We start from the raw sequence: 12,501 nt of genomic DNA, 5'->3' as shown, positions 1-12,501 counted from the left end.
GGCTCCCAGCGGCAGTGGAGGGGAGGCCTTTCCTCCTTTCCTCTTAACCGCACTGTTGATTTTCCACAGAGAAACTTCAGCCTTCTTCCACTCACTCACTCCACACTCTTCCCATCTAACCCTTAGGCTCTACTATTTCTCCTTTTGCTTTTTTCCCTCTGCCTTTTCCTTTGGATCTTAAATTTTGGTTCAGGTTATGGATCCTCTATAGGTGCAAGATGCAGTCCCTACAGACATTTTCCTCTTGTTCCCCCCTATTGTTTTGATTCCTTCCAATGCTTCTCAGTCCTTCTCTGCGGGCTGGGGTTCGACTGATCTATATGGCCAGACGTTTAGAACTATGCAGCCACGTCGTGAATTCAACTTCTAATTGGTCAGGGAGGAACAGTGGCAGCAGGGAGCGGGGGTTGGCCAATGGCGACGTACCGGGCACGCAGCGGTGTAGTCGGTTGCAGCGGGCGTTCACCGGGTGCCAAGGCAGGCAGGTGGCTGACAGCCTGTTTCTTCCCCTCAGGGATGGACAGCTTGGAGCCCATGGTGCTGGAGCAGTACGTGGCCGTGGCCAGCTACGAGAGGCAGGAGAACTCGGAGATTAGCCTCAAGGCCGGTGAGACTGTGGATGTGATTGAGAAGAGCGAAAGTGGTGAGTGGATTCTGTTTTGTTTTTTTTGTACTGTGTGTGCCAGGCTGTTGAAATCTAACAACCATCTGCACACTGAGATCCATGAAAGGACATTATTAACATATAATACGTTGAAAAGTATCATAAAAGTGTGGAATTATTGAAAATGACATTCTCAGAACTTGACATTTTGTTTGTTTCTTCCTGTTTGTATCTGCCTCTCTCTGAGTACACATCAGTAGCATAAACATACTCCTCACATACACAGAGTCGTGCTCACTCAGCACCTTTCTCTTTCCTTTCTCTTGATTTTACTCCTTCCTTTTTTAGTCTCCTATGTCTGCTAGAGTCCCCCAACTCCAGGTCTCTGCTCCACTCTCCCTCTGTCTTTCCCCTCTTCTCCCAATCTCCTACTTGGCAACACCTGGAGGTGCTTTTTGGCTGGCAGCAGTCAGTCTCAGTCTCTGTTTGTGTGTGTGTGTGTGTGTGTGTGTGTGTGTGTATTATGGCTGAAGGCCAGTCTCTTGCCTTTTGCAACAAGAATGTCAAGTATATTCAGGCGTTGTTTTTTTAGCATTCTAAAAGTGAGAATCAAGATGTTTGATCAGTTATTTTCTGTTTGGAACTAGGTCACAAAAGGTGTAAAGTAAACATCTGTCAGGATGAGGGAGTACCAAGTGTATCCAGTGAACTACAAGGACAATAACCCAGAACTAAACCCTGATAGTATGTGCATCAACGAGAGCTACAGAACTTCATTTTTCACCTTGCCTCCCACCCTCTCTGTAGAAATTCTGTTTAGCAATCCAGAGCTGGATCTCATTTTCCATGCAAACAACGACTGACAGCCAACAGCTTGCACAACTCAAGAGAACTCAGCAGAAAGCTTGGCACAAACACACTGCATCCCTGTCGTTCTCTTTATCTATACAGTGATTATGCATGTGGATTCCTTCTCTTTAAGTTATCTTGGCTTGTGCATCTTTGAGTGATTAAGTGCCTAAATGGGCCAATTGTTTGTCGTCTCTATGTATGAGTTGGTGCCTTTCCCATTTGCCCACTGTCAGCATTAATGAGATAATTGTTACATGAAGTTATGACAGAGCAAAGAAGTTGCATGGAAAGTGATTTGTGTGTGTGTGTGTGTGTGTGTGTGTGTGTGTGTGTGTGTCACTTTGGTTACAGGAGCGTCTCAGACAGATGAGCTAAATCTATAAGTTTACTTTAAGAAGTAAAATGACCATAAATCTGAAGTGATTTGTGTGTGTGTGTGTGTGTGTGTGTGTGTGTGTGTGTGTGTCACTTTGGTTCAGGTTTGTATTCTAGCAAGTCAGTGTCTTCCAGAAGTCCTGGCCGTTTGTGTTTCCGGCACTCTTTTCAGTTTTGTTTGGGAGGTTTTGAAATCTCAAGTGTTCTTGTGAACTCTTGAGGAGGAATTCATTTTTCTCATGAACCTTTACAGTATTTTTTTGGTGTTTGATCCACACATCAGTGAATAGTGAATATTCATTAGTGTACCTTTGGAACAATAATATTCTTCTGTAATCCTTTCCTGTACATCTGGACACCAGATCCATTTGAAAGCTCCATTCTAACATTTATCACTGATCGGTCAGTGATTGTTCTTCGAGGAACTTGCCCAGGAGCTGGATATGTGTACTGTCGTCATTCAATGCGCCAAAGAAGTGGAACAACAGCCATGGTGACGATGATGATGATGACATCACTCAGAGGCTGTTCCAAGACAAATGCATGTGAGAGCTCTTATAATATTCCACAGTCCTCTTCCCGCTTTCAAGACTTTGCTGCAGCCTCCTGGTTTCTGCGTACCTATTTAACATTTTCAGTGCAAAGACACTGACAGTCCTGGCAGTTTATTTTCTTAGCTGTCCTAATCTGATTACCATGAAATCCTTTAATCCTCTCCAGAAAATGCTGAAATCTATATTTTATTCGTGCTTTCTTCTTCAAATACATAGTTTTTTTTACTCCACATATTGAACACAGTCAGAATCATGTATTAACATACTGTTATTCATTCCAGCACAGAATATTTCAACCAGTTTTTAAATGTCTGCAGGCTTGACATGATATAATTATGGGTTCAACTTTGGAGTCAGATGTTGTTTTTTGCCCCTGTGAGGAGCTATTGGCCTCGCAAGTCTAGACCCAGCTGTTTCACTGTGCTGTGTCAATATGGCCCATGGTCATCTAGAAAACTGGTTATATCATAAGCTGTGTGTGATGGAGGGCTAGTGTGCATGTGGATGTGATTGTGTGGGTGTTTATGGCTCTGTGCGTGTGAATTCTGTGTCTATCCTTTGTTGCAGTATCTCATGGGCACTGCTAGCACCAAAGGGTAGGGGGTTGGATAGGTCCGAATCATCCTGGAGAGAGGAGTAGAGGCCTCGTCTGGGCCACTGTCCTGGTTTTCTTTCTGTGGTTCCTCCTCTGACATGGGAACCACAGAGTGTCTGGAGAGAGGAATGTCCCAGCTGGAGAAAATTAATCTGCATATGTGACTAGTTAAATTATGTGCTGTGTTGGACAAAGAGGAGGCACCGGAAGACTGAGAGGATTGGTCAGTGGTCAAGCCACAGACCTGTGTTAGATAGATGCTTGATAAGAATTCTGAGACACCTCTTGGATCACCAGATTGGACACATGAAGCAATACAGTTTGTACTACAATGTTCGAATTGTGGACAACAACTTTTGCAACTCTCTGAAACCAACAATCTGACCTTCACAACCCTTTGTGCAGTTACTGGCCAGGTCTGTGGAGGTAAGAAAGTAGGTGGGTTTGAAGCATCTGCCTTAAGAAGGAGACAAACCAAACACGGCCCATAGCGGCCATAGCGAAACTGTGTGGGGCGGTCCTGTGATGATGGTACAAGTATGATCCAAGAGGTCAGAAAATTATAATACAGACACACTGTGTTTTTTTCATGTGTTGCTGCTGTTGGTCTGGTGGTTTGTTTTTGAATTTTCCTACAACAACCTCTGTTACTGACAGCAGGCGCCACCTTCGAGTGTGGCTATTTGACACAGCTATAAACACTTCAGATGTGGCTGGACAGCACATTGTATGAAGTGGTTAATTTTGATCATAGCTCAGCCTTTAGGCTCTACCAGTGAGCATGAGCAGTAATAGGTTCATATACATTTTAAAGTATATTGTATACAGAATATATGTTACATTTTGTAGCTTTGGGACATCCTGGTGGTTATTAGTCCAAGGCCCTGACCATGTAATTGGAGCGTCCTTGTGAAAACATCTGGAATCACCCTGCCTCTTTCTCCCATCATTTTCTGTCAGCTGTCTGCTGTCTAACTAAAAACAGTTACAATTCTCAGAATTACTTTAGAAAATGTCCCATCCATTAATGTTGTGTAGAACAGATACAGGTAGCTTCATAACCTGTTATCCTACAGCTGTTCTCGTTCTCATTTTCTATCATCTCAGAGAAGACATTCAATTGGCTAACCTTGTACTGTGTGACCACAGTGACAGAGGGGGAGATATATGGGGGGAGAAATAGTCTTTTTTCCCTTGTTTCATCAGGCAAGACTAATGGATCTGCCAGGAGGACCTTGATGCTTAACTGCAAACAGGATCCTTTGGGTTAGTGTACCGCCCAAGCCACAGTGCCAGCCGGAGAAGCCATTGTCTTAATATCTGCCAAGTTTTAGGGGCATTTTGCTACAGTTTATTTAAAGAGATTGGACATATTTTCTTACCTCTCTGGAGTCATACACTACAGCATGTAAGGCATGCTGTAGTGTATGACTCCCTGGTGTGTTACCATGTAATACTAATCTTCTCTTTTGGGAAATCATAACAGTTATGTTTTTGTATGGACTTCAGTGATTAATTGCCACAGTCTTCATGGAAACATTAAATGCATCTCTCAGTTATGTGGCATTGCTTGTCAGCAGGCACACTACTGTTTAAGGGAGAAGCTGTGCCAAAAGTTTTGGCTACATGTTCCCACCATACCTTTCCCAGTGCCCAGGGAATCTGGTCGGGCTGGCAGCACTCAGTCTAACCCATGGCGCCTTTCCAAAGGTGTGTCTTTAATGCAGTGTCTGACTTGAGACTGTTCCTTGCATGGCTCAGTTTCATAAACAGAGAGTGTTAAAAAAACAACAAAAAAAAAACAACAGAGAACTAAAATTTTGTATCAGAAACAGTGCACTCAAGGTCAAGTTAGCTTAGGGTAAGCCTTACCTCAAGGCACAATGTCAATTAAATGTAAAAAATAAAAATGATTTACAATTATATAAAATGGAAAAAGCTAATCAATAAATCACCTAAATTGCTTCTGTACTACAACAACAGCCCCATTGATAGCAAAGCTACAGTAAACATTAAATATATCCAGTAATGCTGCTGAAGTAGTTGCTGATAATTCATGATGGCGCCATTGTAAAATGAAGTCCTGAAGAATATCATTTTAAACTTTGGAATGAATTGTATTTTAAAATACTGAGCAGATTGTCAAGGGCCATTCTTTATGAAATTGCCAGAAACTGAATTCCATTTACAAGCTTCATCTGAAGGGAGCTTTAAATGGTTTCACATAAGAAACAAGCTTGACATACAGTACCCCTCACCTTGGACTGGCAAATGAAGCCTATGTCTTTAATCAAGGTGTACTGAGGGCTATCTTAAATAATGTTCAGAGGCAGAGAAGACTATTTTTGATGCAGTTCACATTGGAGGCCTGAGGGTAGCCTTAGCATTGCCTCCAGGCTATAACTCAGACAGCCGTCATCAATCAGGGAGCTAGATCTTGAGCCAGGAGATGACCTAGTATCACAATATCTTAGCTTAACTGCGCTAGTTAGCTTCACCCTCAGGCAGAAGAAAAGTGTTAAACTGCTTCAATCATTTCATTGGCAGAGTTAAGCTCAGATAATCTGGGGCTAGTGAGGGCTCAGGAAGGACTGTACTTTAAGCTGGGCATGGAGCCACCTTCAGCAGCTCTAGTGAAAAACAGTATGTTTCAATAAGCATAACAAAAACATGTAGAGGTACTGACAGAAAGTTCACAGGCTGCTGTATGGTCTGCATTTCTGAAAAGTCTGTTGTCTGCAATGAGCATGCTGATAATGTTAGCACAGAGGGGTGTGTGTCAGAGGAGGATGTTTTAGCTAGAGGGTGGTAGCACATGCTCCCATGCACACACACACCAAATGGAGGCGGGGGGTTTAGCCCGACTCCACTGAGCATGCTGTTTGCTCAACACTGGTTGTTAAAAGCCCTGCCACTGGCTATCCTCTTTCACTTCTAACAAGACTGACTCAGTGAAAAGACCCCCATGTTTTATGAAAACCTCAACAGGTAACATGAGCTTCAAACTGGGATGTAATGCTTTCATCTTATAGTGTCAATAAAGACAATAAAGATGAGAACCATGAAACTGGCTCTGACTTTCTGGGAGGACACTGCATGAAAGGGGAGCCCTCTCATATACCCTGTTTTTAATTCAGAGATGAGGTGCAGTTTCTCCACTGTAAGTTAACATTTGGAAGTTATCTTGATAATTTCCCCACTAGTGCTTATTTTAAAATGTTTGCTATTCACTCTTCACTTTGATGAGCAACAAACAAGCAAAGTACAGCACATACATTGCCCAAGAATACCCAGTCCCTAGCAACCCCAGGTCCTACTTGGGATGTCCACAGTGTAGGGAGACAGTGGGTTCACAGTCATGGTATATGACATCTTTTACGTCCACAGTTTTATCTTCTCATTAACCTGTAGTGATAGAAGTAGCTGTGTTTATCAGTAGCAGTTAATAGTTTTAGTGGCAGAGTTTGCTCATATTAACGTTGCTTCTAAAAATGTTTTTTCATCAGTTTTGATTGACAAATGAAATAGGTGTTAACATCAAACCTCAGGGGCTACTGCTGTGGATAAGAAGCCAAGGACAGCTGCAAATCCATCTCCTTGTAGTTTCCAAATTCATCAAAAATTCACAGAAATTCCAAAACAAATTTATCTTAATTGCTGAATATATTATCTGAGTTTTACAAAGTAGTATTAAGTAGTCAGAGTCGTAGTACCTCATCTCTCTAGTGGTGTGATGATACATTTAGCTCATGAGACAAGATAATGCACGATATTGGCTTCACGAGAATGAGACGACACAATATGGTAACACTATTTTTTAAGAAATCTTCAATGATGAACTAGATGACTGGAAAAACAGTCTTTTATTTGACTGAAAGTCTAAAAATGCACAAAAAATGCAGGTGCATTTTCAGTTGTTTTAACTAATCAGCTTGTAATGACTCATTACAATTTTCTGTATCGTTTTGGTTTGTTATCGTTGCTCTAATTAAAGAGACAGTTTTGGCTTTTACTCGTCTGGCTATAGAATTGAGTTCACCCCTTGACATTATCGGCAGCTTCATGAGCCGATTCCTGACAGACACAGATGTGCCAAACTAATCCTAAGCCTAGGTGGTTGCATTGCTTATAGAACAGTGACAGTTCTTGATGCAGTGCCGTCTGAGGGATCAGAGAGCTCGGTCATCCAGTTTAGGCTTGCACCCTTTACGCACCTGGTTCCTTGTACCTTTTAATTATGTTCTCCACCATAGAGGGTGACATATCCAAATCCCTTCCTATCTTTCTTTGAGGAACATTGTTTTTAAACATTTCAGTAATTTTTTCACATATATAGTATGTTGGCAAACTGGCGGTCTTTGGCTCATCTTTGCTCCTAAAGAGCTCGGCCTTTCCTGGATGCCACTTTTGTACCAAATCATGACGCAGTCACCTGTTGACATCACCTGTTTCAAATGGAATCATCATTTCATTGTTTTACCTCATCACTTGCCCTGAAATGCAACCATCCCAACTTTTTTGGAATGTGTTGCAGCATTAGAATTGAAGTTATCATTTATTTTGAACAAAGAATAAAACTGATGAGGTATCACATCAAATAATGTACTGCTGTATTGTTTTAAATGTAATACAGGACATAGGTGGTTTACACATCACTATTTTCAGTTTTCATTTTGATTTTACATGCTATCCCAACTTTTTGTGATTTGGGTTGTAGGATGAATCATTTAACACAACCTAAAGACCTCATCTTTGATGACCTCCAGTAGTTTAACTTCTTACCTTGCTGCAGTAATGCATGAAGCCATGATATCAGCTCTGGGGAAGTGGATACAGGTAGACTTTGTGTGAGGTATGAAACTAAGGGATTTTTTTGCATAGGCAGTTTGCACAGCTGTACCTTCAGTGGGACATGGGATATTGTAAAGCTAGACAGGGGGTTCAACAGAATTTCAAATACATAAATGTAATTGCTGGAGATTGTGTATGGATCTCAGTCTGTTCATTAACATTTTATAATTTTAAGCATGTCCACTGGTTGGATCAGTAGAATCCCTTTCAATGACAATGATGAGGATCTACATTAGAAAAGCACTGTTGTAGTTTAATACCAAAAATGAAGCTGGTGCACTCAGTGTTTAAGTTATTACTGTGGCTAATTTCACTGCTGGTTTGTAGCAACATGTGTTGTTTTACTGTTTTAAGCATATTCTTTGAAATCTCTCCTTCTGCTTACTCTGCAGAAAGATAACTTGGCAGTTTTCTGGATGTTGTCCTGAAAAGCAACTCTGTGTTCCAGTGCTTGCAGCTCTCCAGGCAATCTGGTCCTAATTAGAAGCAAGAATGACAGTCACCATGTGGGTCATCTTTGAATGTTACATTTCTAAGAGACAACATTGTCAAAACTGTTCCTGTGACCGCTCAGGTGATCCCAAAATGTAAAACTGAAAGGGAAGAATACAATGTTGGTTTTGGCTGCAGAATTAGCATGGACTACTACAGCTTTGAAGCCGTGACCAAACATCTGCTGGCTCTCCCTCCTTGTCTTCTCTCTTTCCCCACACCACTCTTTTAATCTCTCCCCCCCCCCAAGTCTCTTTCTCACCTCTGTCTTATTTTTATCACCTTTATTTTTCAGATCCACTGTCACCTCCTACATTTCCCATTTCTCCAAACTTCTCCCATGGGCCCAGACCTGTGATGGTCAAGGATAATTGTGCTCAGTTACTGTGCCATTGTGTTCACTGTGACCTCCACTTTCCCTCCGTGGGAGGAAACAAGCAGTTATTGCCTGCCAAAACATGGTGTAGCTAGAAGCTCCAAATAGAGCTCAACACTGTTGGAAGTGCACTTTTAGCCCTTCTGCTCTGTTACATATTCATATTTTCAGTGGTGGAATGTAACTAAGTACATTTACTCAAGTATTGTACCTAAGTACAATTTTTCAGGTATCTGTACTTGAGTATTTTCATTTTCTGTTATGTCATACTTTGACTTCACTAAGTTTTAGAGGCAAATATTGATGATGTTGGACATCCACTTCAGGTCCTGGGAGACAGTGGAGCAAAGGAACTTGTAGAACTCCACTACTGATACGGTGCTACTGACTAGTGAGTGGAGACAGGGTGGGAGAGCTCCTCCTAAAATTTCCACTGTTTTCAGCGTATTCAGCTCCAGGTTGTTGGGTCAGCACTACAGGACCAGCTGTTCAACCTTCCATTTGTAGGCTGACTAGTCACCGTCTCAGATGAGACCAATGACCGTTGTGTCATCTGCAAACATCAGGATTTTTACAAAGGGGTCCTCTGAGGTGCCATTGTTGGCATAGAGGGAGAACAACAGCGGGGAGAGCACACTACCTTGGGGGGCACCTGTGCTGACCTGCTGCTACCTGTCTTTCAGAAAGCTGGTGATCCACAAAGAGGATCCGTGCATAAGTCCTTGATGAGTCGAGATGTTGCAGGTTGTGATGCAGTGCCATGTTGACTGCATCATCCACTGACCTGTTTGCTCAGTAGGCAAACTGCAGAGGCTCCAGCCGGGGGTCTGTGATGGCCTTCAGGTGTGCCAACACTAGTCTCTCAAAGGACTTTATGACTACAGATGTCAAAGTGACAGATCTATAGTCATTCACTTCCTTGACGGAGGGTTTCTTGGGAACTGGGGTGATGGTGGAGTGTTCGAAGCAGGAGGGGACTTCACACAGCTCCCGTTATAATACATTAATATGATATACAAAAATGTGAAATGCATCATTCTGCATAATGACTACTTTTACATTTGGTACTTTAAGTATGTTTTGATGCTAATACTTTTGTACTTTCACTTAAGTAACATTTTGAATGCAGGACGTCTACTCATAACAGAGTATTTTTGCACTGTTGTGTTGCTACTTTTACTTTAGTAAAGTATCTGAGTACTTCTTCCACCACTGCATATTTTCAGCTGTAAATGTGGGAGAGAGCAGTTGTTCCCATATCACCTTTCTAAATACCGGACGTTAGTTGCTCTTCTCATGAATCCCTCATGAATCCGCTAGAATAGAGGCATCTTATGTCAGGCAAACTGGCAACAGCATGTAAATCTATTTAGAAAAATAAGACAACATGATTGTTGGACTAGTTCTGTTTTAGTGTTTGTTTTAGCTAAAGAGGTAGGTTGGGATCCACTTCAACAAGAATCTGGAAAACAAACAGGCCTAACACCTCATAGGAAATGAACACTCATGTTCTGATCCAGTCAAACACCATGCATTATAGTTCAGATTCAAGGTGAGAGGATTGACAGAGCTCTGGGATCACTTTGCTCATCGTGTGACTCAAACACAAGCACACACACACAGAGCGGAACCAGCCACCAATAACAAGGTATGATGATTTCAACCTGTTAAAACAACAGTCCGTTCCTGGCTTCTGCTGTATGGACAGATGGCTCTACAGTATGTGCTTCATTATCTGAACACCTTTTTTGTGTCCTGTTCTGTGCTGGTTCATTTTCACAGCTGTCACTGTGGCAGAACCTGGCCACACCACCTGCGTGACTCTTGTTTTTCCATGGCATGTTATGGACATGGACATGTGCAGTTGTTTGCCTTGTTTTTCATGGAAAGGTCATATGTTCTCTCGTATTTAAACTTACTTTACCTCTACTTTGGCTTTATTTGAAGTTTTGAAGCCTCACTAAACTACACAGTAGGTGAATAATCAAATGGAAGTCAAGAGAGTTTCACCATCTGCCTGTATTCTTGCATATACAATAAAAGGAGCTTCTGTCTCAGCATCATTGTCCATTTCTACAGGATGTTCTTTGCATCCTGTAGTTTGAAACGCCGTGCAGAACGGCCAGCATTTAGTGTTTCTTCTAGAAAGTAGTGGGACTAACAATGCAGGTTTTGACCTGAGGCTCAATGGCATTCTTTAAGGACATTAAAAGGTAATATGGCCAGGAAGGTTCAGGTCAGATTAACAGCATTGTAAGTGGAAATGGAATGGACTGATCCCCTGGGAGGCGTAACTGTGCTCGGTAAATGCTATGGCAACATGCCTGTTGTATTTAGATTTTTTTGTTTGCATCTGAATAGGGGTCATCATGCTCCAATCTGTGTTTGTTGGACTGAACAGTTCTACAAACCCTTGACTCTCACAACATTCTGATGTCAAAATTGATGAGGCTGCATTCAACAACTGTTGTAACTTGATCTTGTCAGGTTTGCCCAGCTACACCTTCCTCTCTTCTTTTTCCTCACACTAGCCTAGCCCTTGCACTGATTACACTATTCAACACACCTGCCCCGCTTCCCTGATTACTCACCAACTGCACCTCATTAGTCTCCTCCATACTTATACACTGTTCACCAGTCACTCCCCTGCCAGTTCTTTCTCTGTCTTCAGGCCAGTGGTTGTTATGTTGTTTTATCAAGTTTATGCTAAGATTGTCTTTGTTCTCTCTAGTCCTTGTTAGCACCCTAGTCATTATCCTGCCCTGCCATCTCAAGTGTTTTCTTCCTCTTCGGACCTCTCCTCTGGACCCCCCTGGATTTAATCTACACCACCAACCACCGCCTCCCAGGTCGATGCACAGTCTCCCTTACCCAGTTTATCCCTGCTCTTCTGTCTACAGCCATCATCACCTCCACCTTGACCAGCCCAGGAGTGACCTCTGCATCCGCAGCCCGGTACATCATCATCCACCATACCACTGACTGTTTTTCTGCTGCTGCTGATCGACACCCGGTCATCTACCTCATTACTCCTCCTGTATATATGTCACTACCTTCACTGTAAATAAACCTCACTGCTTGCACCGAAGCCAGCCACCTGGGTCCGCTTTTTATCTGCTCGCTCACTCTGTGTTCGAGCGCACCATAACAGAAAGAACTGGCCAGTATGGACCCTGCTGGCTCCGGTGCAAACAGCGCTTCTGTCCTTGCACACGTCACCACCCAAATGGTCAGAATGGCTCAGGCACTGCAGCAGCAACAACAGGACATCTCCGCTCTCACCCAGCAGGTAGCACAACTCACCTTGCTCCTATTGTCTCACCACGGTCACGCTGCCACCCCAGATCCACACTCCGCTCCCCGTGCTGCCAGTCGCCGTCGTGATCCGCCTATCCCTAAACCGGATGTCTTCGACGGCAGCGTGGATAACTGCCGGGGTTTTCTGCTGCAGTGCCGCCGGGTGTTCGATCAGCAACCACGGACATTTCGCATGGACAGAGAGAAGATCAGTTATGTTATCAACCGGCTTTGTGGGAAAGCGCTTACTTGGGCCGAGGCTGCGGACTCTAGTGGTGTGCTCATCGGCACCACCATCACCGAGTTCCTGGATGAAATACAGACTGTTTTTTCACCTTCATCTCATCAGGGTCAAGCTGCCAGGGAGCTTATGACTATCCGCCAGGGGGCTCGTCGCGTCCTGGATTACTCCATTGACTTCCGGGTTCTTGCAACGGAGGCCGGCTTGGAGGACCGCGCGCTACGTGCGGCCTTCTGACACGGTCTCACTGACAAAATCAAGGCG

General features: G+C 43.1%; 1 protein-coding gene across 1 annotated transcript in view; it reads left to right on the top strand.

Moving 5' to 3' along the window:
• sh3pxd2aa (SH3 and PX domains 2Aa) overlaps positions 1-12,501 on the top strand; it is a 126,310-nt gene that overhangs the window by 81,307 nt on the left and 32,502 nt on the right. The window contains 1 exon segment of the mRNA XM_020594229.1: positions 515-643. Within this exon segment, the coding sequence (XP_020449885.1) occupies positions 515-643 (129 nt within the window).

Source organism: Monopterus albus, unplaced genomic scaffold (genome assembly GCF_001952655.1).
Source record: "Monopterus albus unplaced genomic scaffold, M_albus_1.0 scaffold22.1, whole genome shotgun sequence".
Lineage (NCBI taxonomy): Eukaryota > Metazoa > Chordata > Actinopteri > Synbranchiformes > Synbranchidae > Monopterus > Monopterus albus.
Note: the sequence above shows the minus strand (reverse complement) of the source record. Positions and strands in the feature narration are given on the sequence as shown.